Source organism: Rhamphochromis sp. 'chilingali' (assembly GCF_963969265.1).
Source record: "Rhamphochromis sp. 'chilingali' genome assembly, chromosome: 7".
NCBI classification, from domain to species: domain Eukaryota; kingdom Metazoa; phylum Chordata; class Actinopteri; order Cichliformes; family Cichlidae; genus Rhamphochromis; species Rhamphochromis sp. 'chilingali'.
Genome location: NC_137934.1, coordinates 30,466,290 through 30,479,172, shown reverse-complemented (window position 1 = coordinate 30,479,172; position 12,883 = coordinate 30,466,290). Strand labels below are relative to the sequence as shown.

General features: G+C 39.4%; 1 protein-coding gene across 3 annotated transcripts in view; it reads left to right on the top strand.

Moving 5' to 3' along the window:
* The window catches only part of LOC308399183 (BMP/retinoic acid-inducible neural-specific protein 3-like), a 68,210-nt gene extending 60,190 nt beyond the window's left edge, over positions 1-8,020 (top strand). For 2 of the 3 annotated variants that reach the window (XM_080886248.1, XM_080886249.1), the window contains exons 8-9: positions 3,860-4,202; positions 5,772-7,059. In XM_080886248.1, the coding sequence (XP_080742374.1) occupies positions 3,860-4,202; positions 5,772-6,542 (1,114 nt within the window). In that variant the 3' untranslated portion in view covers positions 6,543-7,059. Of the gene's footprint in view, positions 1-3,859; positions 4,203-5,771; positions 7,060-7,562 lie in introns of those variants that run through there. The other variant, XR_013972084.1, reaches the window with a different exon arrangement.
* Positions 8,021-12,883: the final 4,863 nt, after the last annotated feature.

Sequence of the window (12,883 nt, the reverse complement as noted above, 5' to 3'; positions counted from 1 at the left end):
TGTAATGGGTACCTTTTACCTGCCAGAAGAGGCAATTGGAGAAGGTGACGAATCTAGCAATCACTGTCAGTCACACTACGCTCACCTCGATTCAACCGCCACGGTAATGCTGCAGAAATGGCGACATAAATCAACACATAAATCAACTTTCAGATTAATCTATTAGAGTTTGCTCTGTTTAATGTCCAGCCCATGTCTCTGTTGTTCTTTCTTTTCTGTTTCTCAGTGCACCCTCTTCTTAATCAATGTTATTCTCTTCACCACATTGCCAAAACACACATTAATCACTGATCTATGCAGCTGATATTCCCACAAGTTTGCCAGGAAGTGTCATCGCACTCGTCCAGGCACTGTTTATCTACGTTATTATTGGCACATCAACTGTGAAGCCTTCCCTTTCTTTTCTGTCTTCATAGAAATCTCCATACTTAGTAGAAAGAGACTTGGAAAGGGGTGTGCGTCAGCTGGCTTTGGAGAGAAAGGGAAGCTCTTGAAAACCACCCTTAGTCTCTCTTTAACATCCTGTTCGTAGGACTTTCGATAGAAGGGAGATGTGTGATTGATTTTGCTTCCTGCGGGCTAGTTTTCCACTGCGCTGACAATTATGAGCAAATAAGCCAGTGGAAGCAGCAGTCGGCTCAGCTTTTGTTCAGCAGCTAATGATGAGACAGCACAGTACTCTTTGTGCTGAAACTTTGGCCATTATGCATAATGCTCCACATTGCCATTCAAGTGATGCTTTTAGTACTTATGCTTTAATCAGGTTAGAAAATACCTTTCTTATGCATAGATCTCTCCCATATAAAGGTGCTGATTTTTCCTTTTCTATGTACACTTTTGAATGTTTCTCTGGTGGAGTCCTCTCCTCTTTGACTTCTTCCAGAGTGTAATTAAGATTTGACTTGAAAAGTGTTGAATAGCTTTTTAATGACCCTTTCAAGGCATTTGGTAGATTTGACAACTTTGTCTTTAAAATCATAGTGTTTAATGGACATTCATTTGTACAGATAAAAAAAATGGCCCAAGTGCAATTATTGCACTTCATGACTCTGGTGACTTCTTTATGTTCTTCATATTGATTGTTCTTGATGGCTTGGTCTGTTACTGGCTGACTAATAATATACAGTGCCTCTAGCAGAAGATAAATATGATGAAATGTTCTGAAAATAAGTAGCACAGTGCTCCTCTGAGGAGCCTGTACTGCAAATCCAACAATAGAACATTAGCAGTAGAAATAGTATTTCAAGCGCAGTGTTATTATTGTAAAATACCACAGTGATAATAATGATTTGATTCAGTCTTGGGGTACCTGCAGAACCCAGAGGTTTTTTTTGTTTTTTTTATAAATCCGTTTTATGCTACTATTACAATTCACCATTATTTTGATCTTATGTTTGTTCCCTAAAGACTCAATATATAATTTCCTCCTGCTTTTGTTTTCAGTGCATTTTAAAAAATTTCACTGTACACAACCCAATGTACAGGGATGATCAGTGACATCAGCTAAATCCGCCAAATCCCATGTGTACATCTTATGCAAATACATACACGGTTTACTGATTTCTTGCTTGCACAAAGTTCTGACCTCAGCTCCATCCAACACCTTTGAGATAAATTGGAACTGAGCCGGTCCTTATCGTCTAAAATCATTATTGAATCTCACTAATGCTCTTATGACTGAAAGGTAGCAAATCCCTGCACCCATGTTCCAAAACCTTCCTTCCTTCCCAGAAGACTAGAAATCTGATTAATGGCAATGGAATCAGAATAATAAGTTCAATTATCACATTTGTATATAATGTGCAAGTCACCATATGTTGCACAGTATTTTACTTGAAGCTTGACTATAATATTTTATGTACTTTATCTATAGAATTAAATGACTCACACAGCTCTGCATTTGCTTGATTGTATTATCAAAGCTCAGTGTTGCTGGCTCCTCGCAGCGCAAAACTCTGTGATTTACAGCAGCGGTTTGGAGAAAGAGTTGTGGGGAGCACAAAGCCTGTACATAATCACAACCGCAGTCTTCTATTGGTGACTGCTTTGCTGTGCTGAAGCTGTCAGAGGTGAAATGCCTTACCCACAGGTAGCGGTTGATGGAAAGGAAGAGTCCTTTCGGTTCATTTCCCATGACCGCATTTTCCATTAGAGGGTTTTGATATTCAAATCAGTGATTTTCCGAGCTCCGGCTTGCTTGCCACTGTCAAGCACACAATAACAGCAGAGTACAGAGGAAAATACCCTAAATGTAATCCAGCAAACATTTTCAGATTAGCATAAAGTTTCCTTCAATGCATCCTCATCAAAGAAGCCTTTTTTCTACAAGTGAAGCCAGCGGTATAGAGTGAGCATTGCATTCATAAAGCAAAGAGGATAAAAGCCATAAAGTCCTACAGAAGGGAATCAAACTCAAGTGCTCATGGGGGAATTATATGTATGTCTGAGATTAAACTCCCCCTACAACTGCTGTGCACTTCCAATATTTATGTCACTAACTCATCAAAGACAGTTTCTCTTGCTCTCTATTCAGGTTCTCACGCTTTACCTTCCAGAACTGCTTGTACCCGCAGTCTCCGCATGCATAACCTACATCATAAAATATTAAAGTGTAGTAAAGCAAACTAATACGAGCGACTCAGGTACTTCTATAAGTATTTTGTTTAAGTGTTAACATGTCTACATATCTACACATTACCAAAGAAAATATAAAAATATCATTATTTTGTGTGCTTTATACTAGAAAACATAGAACGACAAATCTTTTCAGTATAAAGCACAAAAATATCAAACTATTGGGACATGGAGATTTTATAACTAGCCGAGATATTTATTTTGATTCAGTCAACACAGGTAAAGTTTCACAGTTTTGCTGGCTACTGACCAAATGGCATTATGTAAGAATGCTCAGAATGATAATCTCTCTCTGGAACAATGATGGGTTGTAAACTCACGGGCATGTGATTATTGCCTTATTGGTGAATTTTATGCTTTTAAGAGCTTTTATCTACATGCCAAAAAAGTTAAAAGAGTTAATGGTCGTTATACGCCTACTATAAGTGTTAACCTATTGTTAGATCCAGTAGTGTTTGGTCTAACAGTTCGGGATTCTGTACCCTTCAGTACAAAATACCAGTTCTTAGTGTTGTTTGCTCAGGAATGAATTCATTTTCATATTTGTCTTTTTATGTACCATATTTGTGTTACGAAAATTCTTTGTCATCCTCAGGCTGTCAAACAAGCTGGAACTTTCATATTGACCTTAAGAAACCCTTATGAATTGTTCTGTTTTAGTTTACCATCCCGTTGGGAAAAATAATGAAAAGGACTGACAAAGAACCGACAGTCCTTTGGTGACACTGGGACGACTGTGTTGTACTCATTTTAGTCAAACAGTAGTTGGTTCCACTTGATCTAGGTTAGAACAAAGTTAAATCAAAATATTCCACAACTTTCAGCCATCTCTTGTGAACCTTTCTTTTGGCTGATGGAGTTTGATCATTTGTCACTATCGCATAACCTAATTAATGAAAAAAAAAGTCTTTGGACGTTTTGCTTTTCTAAGTAGTAAATACAAAGTCAGTGACAACAAAGTGTCAAAACCTCTTGAAATAAAGATTTCGTAAAAAAATAAACTTTTTGCACAAGTCTTTTGACCTGTAAATGACCTAAATGATCACTAAAATGATGTCAGGTCTTTCTTTCTTTTATTTTTTAACAAGCAAGCTGTCTGCAGACCCAGACAAGTGTCCTGGGCTTAATAAAACACTTCCCTATTAAAATGGCTCATCCTTAAAGCTAGTTCAATAACCAGTCCCTCTTTGCCCTTATCTCTTTGTCTTCTTTTTTTCCCCACCAGGCCTCAGTCCTACTGGCTGAGTCATTTCCAGTCACTCCTATATTGCTCAGAGAACAACCAGCTTGGTGCATTCTCAGAGGAGCTCCACAGCTGCAGCTGCCGATATGAACACAGCTCCTGTCAGCTGCCTCCACCCTGCTCTGTTGGAGAAGGCTTGGCCTGTGCGGCCTGTGCATCAGACAACCAAACCCGCTGTGGGAGCTGCAACCCAGGCTTTGCCCTGACACAAGGGACCTGCAGGCCTATGGTGGCAGACTCTACAGAGAACTATCTGGGGTTCGAGACAGACCTTCAGGATTTGGAGCTGGGCTACCTACTGCAGAGAGCTGACCGCAGGCTTGAGGTAGTTTTCTTTTGGCCTTTGTGTAATCATGTCAGGCTCAGTGAGAGCTGAGCTGTCTTTTCCCAGCAGTAGTCTTGGAAAGACACATGTAAAAAATCTCACCCTCTTGGTGACTGAAACCCTTTAGTTTCACCACTTTTTCTTTCTTTTATTGTCCTACCACACAGAAAGTTTGTGGTTTCTTTTTATTTTACTTACTTTTGCTAGAAATGGGAATGAAAAAGTGACCTGGAGGAGTCACTCTAGAACAGGGTCTCAAACTTAAATGAGCTGTGGGCCACTGCTGGCACTGTCATCTCATGTGAGGGCCGCTTTAGCGTTCAAGTAGTACAAAAATCAAACAAGAAAACACCCACAAATATTTCTGAAAATGTAATGTTTTGTTTGTTTTTTAAAACAAGATATTGTATAACAAGTCAAAACTGCAAACATGAACACATTTTTTTCTTCTCACTCTTAACTAACTGAAGCCTTTCATTGAACTACCACATAAACAAATTGGTGCTCTCTTTCTGGCCAGACATGTGGCAGCACTCCTGCTATAATTTTGTTCATATTTAACAAAATATAAATGCAGACATAAGTGTACACATTAGTTTTTGGCTGCTAGTGAAAATTGTTTTCTTTACAAATAACTCTCTGACTGAACTAACACAGCCAATCCCTCAACATGTTTGTACTCTCTGCTTCCTACTCTTGCCATCCTATTAATGTTATATTAAACTTAATTTAACATTGCACTCAACAACAAACACATCCTCCATCCCCGAGAAAAAAAAAGTAACTTCAAGGGCCAAATTGCATTATATTCCCTCATGTCAATATAGGAAGTGGCGTGGGCTGCAGATGGCCCCCGGACCACAAGTTTGAGACCCCTGCTCTAGAAACTACAGTATGATGCCCTTCACGGCCTTCCTTTGTGATGTTGATGTTGTCAAAAAGGATTGCAGACTGACTCTATCCAAAGGCCACGGTATAGTTTTAACCCATCCTTTATGCCCTAATCGGGTTCATTCAGCTCTATTAAATGACAGTGGACAGTGGATTAAATGACAGATTTTGGCATGTGGATGCGTAAAAAACAAACAAACAACATTTTCCAAGATGGTTTCCATAGTGCCAAAAAAAGTCCATGAAGGATCTTACATTTTGGTCTTAAGATACAGTGAAAACAGAGGACAATTTTCCATCTGAGCATGTCACAATTTCTAATATCTTAATATCATGTGTAAACCATAAATACATTGTGCCTTCTTCAATTCAAACCAGGCTCTTTTGCCTTGTAATATGCCTTTTATAAAGTTGCCTAAAAAGGCAGCTTATAGTTTTTAGAATACTCCACACCTTATTTGGCTATCACTTTAAAAGTAATGCACATAAAGTCATGTTGTTCTCCAATAAATATAGAATTTCTCCAGTAGACATGGAGGTGAAGTGAAAGCCTCGCCTCCACAGATTACCAGAACGTATGAGTAACATTAGTACCATCAAAAATCTGTTTTAATCGAATTTTTATTTTTAGCACTGCATCTTATTTTACTGAAAGTATGTATTTACTTTGTCTGACAGGTCCATGCAATCTTCATCAGCAATGACATGCGACTCAACAGCTGGTTTGATCCATCATGGAGGAAGAGGATGCTGCTGACGCTTAAGAGCAACAAGTATAAGACCAACATGGTCCACATGCTGCTGGGAATATCCCTTCAGATCTGCCTTACAAAGAATAGCACCCTGGAGCCTGCCCTTACACTCTATATCAATCCTTTTGGCGGGAGCCACTCAGAGAGCTGGTACATCACTGTCAACGAGAATAATTTTCCAGACTGGCAGGCCACCAAACTGGACCTGCCCTTTGACTGCTACAACTGGACTCTGACATTGGGCAACAAGTGGAAGACATTCTTTGAAACCATCCACATCTACCTTCGTAGCAGGATAAAGACTCAGGATGGACTGAATGACAGCATTTATTATGAGCCTTTAGAAATGGCAGATCCTGCTCGGAACCTGGGCTACATGAAGATAAACAGTATCCAGGTCTTTGGCTACAGCATGCATTTTGACCCGGAGGCAATCCGTGACTTGATTCTGCAACTGGACTACCCATACACTCAAGGGTCCCAGGACACAGCTATGCTCCAGCTCTTGGAAATACGAGACCGGGTCAACCGGCTGTCCCCTCCCGGTCAACAGAGATTGGACCTGTTTGCCTGCCTTCTCCGGCACAGACTCAAACTGACTGCCAGCGAGGTGGTTCGCATCCATGCTTCCTTACAGGCCTTCAGCTCACGTCTGCCCAATTCAGTGGATTACGAGACCACCAAGCTGTGCAGTTAACAGCTGCTTGAAAGGAAATACAGTCTGTAAATGGCTAGAAGGAGAACTCATGGACATAGGATTTGTGCCCATTGTGATACAGATGCTTATATTTGTGCTCATTGTCTATGGATTACCAGACTCTACAATTAATCAGGAGTTGATTGGCTGTGGACAGCTGAAGAATGTACTGTACTGGTTGTTCTGGGTTTTTTTTGTGGCAACTACCTTCAGTGCTATAGTATAATGAATGGGAAGGATCAGTAAGGAAATACACAACTCTCCAGAACAAAAACTCTTTACAAAAGATGTCTACAGTAGAAATTCAGATATCGCTTCATAAAGTTGAACCATCCTGTTTCGAAATGACTCTGCTCATTTATACTGTAAGTACCAATGACAAATGATTTATGTTAAAAATGGTACAGTCTGTTTGTTTGTAATTTTTATATGTTCCTTTGCTTTAGTGACAGTGCACTTTCCATGGAAACCAGAATACAGTGGTGTCAGTCAAGATTTTGTAGATAAATTGATATTAAAACATCACGTTATAACACATTCCAGCTGTCAGAAGAATTCTTGGGTCCCTTTCGTATTAAGGAATTGCATCACAGACTTTTTGTAAGCATGGTTCAAATTTTCGGGGGGTGATCAGGATGACAGTCAAGAGTACAGAGTACCATGTATTTAGGGATTTGTACAACCAGTTTGACCAGACAGTTGTTAGTCTGCACCAAGAACCTTAGTCAGTTAAATTAATCATTACTTTTTTCATAATGCACAACACCAGTTAAATGTTGATTTCTATGATATTACAGACAACAGTCGCCATCCATTTAGGCAAATTGTAAGTAAGCAGGTTAAAAAGTACAGCTAATGACAGGTGCACTAACCAGCGCAACTCTGCAGTACTTGGATTACAAAATTAAGTGTTGTTTAGGCTGTTACTTGATATTAAGGAGAATGGAAGAATACATTACAGCAGGTCCTGTCTGAAGTTCAAATCTTACACTGGGCTTCATAAATGACTTTCTATGTCAGCTTTCCAGATAAGGAAACACAGCATGTCTGTGCCATATCTACAAGCAGGTGGGCTGCAGGTGGGCTGTCCTTGTGGTCCACTGTACAAACCATTCAGCAGTCTCAGTTGACTTACCTTTGTTCAGGCTGTTTCTCAGGTGAGTGAGACCTCATTAAACAGAGCGGTTAACCCCAAGAACTCGATTACAGTGCATAACGTCGTCCTACACAAGATGTTAATTTGTAAGGACACAAGGTGGTACTAGCACTGGATATGTCAGTAACACTCAGCAAATTAATTTGACATTGTGTGCAATGTTATGCATGGTGTAATGTGCCACACCTGTGATATGTTTATATTAGAATGTTATTTACTCTTTCAAGGGGCTCTTAAATATACTTGTAAAAATGTTCCATTTGTCTCAGATATTCTTTCCTCTTTAAAAATAATTCATGCAGGGCATGCTGTGGGGATAACGTTATGTGAATTAAGGGTAGCCCCCTTAGCACCCACAGCTGTGTATTTGGTATAGCCTGTAAAAATAATTTTATAATTCTTTCACCTATATTGTGACCTATAACCTGTAAAATTCAATTGAAAAACAGATTAAAACCTTGAGAGTGTATCAACATGGAGCAATTTGGATTAGGGCAGTGTTATTTATAAAAACATCCCAAATATCTCAAATTTGGGTCATCTTGGTACAGTCCTCAGGTCACCTCAACCCTGGATTCAGGTCTGTGCAATTGCCAAGTTATTCCAAAACTTGTTCTGGTGGAGCCTTTGGGTTTTTTGGTTAGTTGATGTGCTGATAGGTGAAACATCTCTTTGTCTTAAGTTTTTCAGCAGATTTTGTCTCAGAACTAACTATGACTTGGAACTGTCAGCAAATGTCAGAAAAATCTAACTAATTAAACTAGAACATCTGAAATATATTTGATTTAAATCTGTAACTTTGACTGATTGGTTACATGTCGTAACTAGTGGATTTGAATGGGACTGGTTAATTTTGACAAACACTGACATATCTGCAGTAAGAGGGATATGCAAACATTATTCAACACCATAAAAGATGATTATAAAACTGAATTATACAAGTTATAGGTAAGATGAAAGAAGTTCTGAAAAGTGTGCAGAAGTGTTATGTCCATTGTAGTAGTTTAAAAAGTAATAATGTAAGAACATATACAGAAAATACAATCTACACACAAACAAAAGAGCTGGCCAGTGGCTCACAGGAAACAACATTTATGCATTAAATTATCTGTTACCTCTGAAAAATTCCCTTTGTGTTTGCTTGTTTGCAAATCATATCTAGTGGATGTTATTGCTACAAAGTACATGCATATTATATAAATACAGTATTACACAACAGCAGCTCTTTACTTTTTTGCCAGCGGCTGTGGGTTGAGACGTTGATTCTGATGATGCACTGATTTTGCTATCTGTGAATTAAATGAGAAACTTAATAATCACCTTTGGCATTTCTAGTACACTTAAGTGCCTGCTTACAACTGAGGACACTTTGGTCAGGGACGTTACTTGAACTAAACAACCCATGATCCACCATTAAAGAATAAAGACTCACTCACTTATAATTAAATAAATACATGCAATATATCCATCCATTTTCTCCCACTTATCCAATTCAGAGTCATGGGAAGGGGCTGGAGCCTATCCCAGCTGCCATAGGTCAAGTGGCAGACTGACAACCGGGACTGGTCGCCAGTCTGTTGCAGGGCTAACACTGAAAGATAGATAGCGATTCACACCTAAGGCCAATTTAGAATCAACACTTAATCTAACCCCACTAACTGCGTGTCTTTGGACTGTGAGAGGAAGCTGCAGTACCAGGAGAGAACCCACAAAGACATGGAAAAAAAATGCAAACGCCACATAGACAGGCAAGATGGCGGATTTGAATCCAGGCCCTTCTTGCTAAAACACAACTGAAAATGTAAAAAGAGAGAAAAAAAACTGCAATTTTTCTTTCAGCTGTCAATTAGTAGAGATGCAGGCCCTCAATAATTCCCCCAGAGTGTGCTGCATGGACTTCAGCACCTGTGATTCCCACGGTTTTGGGTTTAAATGTCTAGGAACACTTGTTAAGCCTTCAATTGTGATTAGAACACCCAAGCTACTTGCCAAGGTGGTTTGTAAATGCTAATGTATTTTTGCCAAAATGAAAGTAGTCAATAATAATAATAATAATAATACATTTTATTTATAGACGCCTTTCAGACCCTCAAGGTCACCTTACAGTAGCATGTAAACATACCATAAAAAACATAAGAAAAATGACAGAGCATGAGCAGAGAGTGACAAGAGCATTGACAAGTATGGCGGTACTGTGTGGTGTGAGTGAGGGATGAAGATGGTTAATATTACGGAGATGAAAGTAGGAAGACCGAGTGATATTATTTATATGTGCTGTGAAGGACAGAGTGCTATCGAGAATGACACCAAGAGTCTTAACCTGAGGGGAGGGTGTGACAACAGAGTTATCAATGGATAACGAAAGACTGGTTGGAATTGTAGTCAGTTTTGATCTGGTGCCTATTAAAATGAATTATGTTTTATTGCCACTAAGTTTAAGAAAGTTATGAGTAAACCAGAGCTTGATTTCACTTAAACAGTCAGAAATGGATGTGGGTGGGAGAGTAGCTGTGGGTTTGGAGGAGAGCTGGGTGTCATCTGCGTAGCAGTGAAACTGGATGTTATGCTTCCTAAAAATATTACATAGGGGTAGGAGATAGATGATAAAAAGTAAAGGACCCAGGACAGAGCCTTGGGGTACACCGGAATTAACTGGAGTAGATACTGATCTGTGAGGGAGTAATTGAACAAACTGTGAGCGGCCAGAGAGATGACCATCACCCGGGAACCTTAGCGTGACGCATAGTAGCAGGGCTGAACGGTGACATGTGACTTGAGCACCAGAACACAAGAAAGAAAGTAGAAAGCCAAGAGTGTGCCACACATTTATGTCTGTTTATTTATTTCAAGGTTTTGAAACCACTTCATTTAACAGAAAACTAAAGCTCAGAGACATGAGAAATGCGCTCCACATCTGATTACATCTGCTGCATTTACTAGCATTATAGTATTATTTCAAACAAATAAGTTAAAAGGTGATACATATAGTTACTTTGTTTTTTAGATTGCTTGCTGTCACTTGTCTAGTAGGGTTTTCCAAGACCATGCTGGATGTGTTCCCTTTTATTTTATTTGTGTAGGTAAATCTGCAGAAGTTAAACAGTACATTTTCTCTGAACAATATTTGGTTGGTTTGGAAGAAAATCCCTTATTTACTTTCTCTTTAAACAACAGCGTGTGTTAAAAAAACACAAAACAAGGGGGAACAGTGTGAAATTGAAATGAAGAGGTTCAAGTTGCAGAAAGGAATTGTGTGTTTAGTCACTCGCAATTTTGTGCACGTAGACCTGCTGAGCTGATTTCCTGAAAAACAGGAGTGGTAGATGCAGAGACGCACAATCAACACTGGAACTCACAGGTGAGTCAAGGGCAGAGGGCCACTGCAGTATTTGACTAAAGCCCGAGGGCCAGATATATAAACAATGCATGTGCCTTTCCATGTGCATAAACTGCTATTTACAAGTGTGATAAAAATGTGCCGGCCGCACATATATTTCAGTACACATATACACTCGTTAACATAAACAGAAGTTAAAACAGAACAAATGATTTATACTGAGACAGTTATTACTGTGATATTATCCCTATTTTCCTGCTTTTCAACCTACAATTTTTTTACCAGGTCGTGTTGTATCAATTCTTATAAGGTGACTAATTATGGGTCTATATTTTATCTGTATTTTCTGCTGAAATGGAAATGATGATCATTTTTTGGCTAAAGGGAAGAGTAGCAATGATGTGCATATGTGTAAAACAATGACTAAGCTTTATAAAGAGTGGATTCGTAGCTTTGTTTAATCATCCAGTGTCAGGTGCCGGGTTTAGGAACATAAATATTTCAGTGTGTTTGGTTTTTCAGAAATATGTCAATCTCTCTCTCGCCTGTAGAAGATAACATCCCATCAGCAATGGATGTGTGAGTTTAACGTTCCAGTCTCTCCTCCTGTCTCTGTGATTGATATGGATGGATGGGTGGATGGATGGGATGTGAGGTACACTATACCTATGCAGCTGGCTACACCAGCTGTGTAGTGGCCTCCCTCCTGCTTTACACATTTAACTGCAAGCTGAAGCCTTTGTCAACACTTTCAGGCCTCTTAAACAAACAGATATGCTTGTGTGTTGGGCTTTGAGCTCTGTCAAATAAGTCTTGAGTGCACAGCGGTGCACTGTTGTCGAACAGATCCAGTGTAGACCCTAACAGAGGATAGCAGATGCTGCTATTGTGATGTTGACATGCTGCTTCCGCTGTGTGGCCGCTTTAGACAAGGTGATGGGACGAAATACCAATTAGCTCAGGCAGCAGACAGCACTTTCTGTTCAACTAAAGTGCATAGCAAAACCATCATTAAAATGGTGCCTGCAAGAAATGCCTGTGTGGGGTTGTGTCAGTGTGTCAGGGCAAAGGGGGAGAAAACAAGAGCTTTACTTTTAACATCAGGGGCCATTTTGTACAGACAGACAGCACTCAAAAATATTTAAGTACAACCTCAATCTTTTCATGACCTTTAGTGAATTAGAGGTACACTCGTCAAAGTGAAATGTACTCATCATCATCTGCTCTTTTCAGTTCAAAAGAGAATTGCAGAATTCCAGTGCTGCCTGATGAGACAAAGCAAACCACTATGCTGGGTACATTCTGGTCTAAGCAACTAATAGCTGGAATTAAAGGGGTGGCCGCTCTGATGCAAAATTAGAACCTGTCTATTTAAACACCGAATGCAATCTTGCTAGTGAGCAAGTGAACTATCCGGCTGGCAGTTTACTGTTGCTCAATGAGAGACTGTCTCTTTAGAGCATGTGTAAAATGATGGTAGGAGGCTGTCAACACGACAGCAGCAGGTAGCCATTTGTGTTTTAATCAACAAAAGTTCAGTTAAGCTGGGAACACTCTACCGGAAACAGTCTAAGATTTCACACATTTACTACAACATGTTTTTTTCTACATGGTCTTTGCTAGTATTTTCTCCTCTGTGAGAGAGGAGGACAAACTTATAATAAATCACACCTAAAACGACTGTTAGCAATGACCTGATGTTAAAAAACAAAAAGAAAGAAGATTCTATTCAGATCAGTTCATAGATAGATAGATAGATAGATAGATAGATAGATAGATAGATAGATAGATAGTGCCAGCCACCAACAGCCAAGGCAAAATTTTGTGTTATATTTTTGCCACACGCTC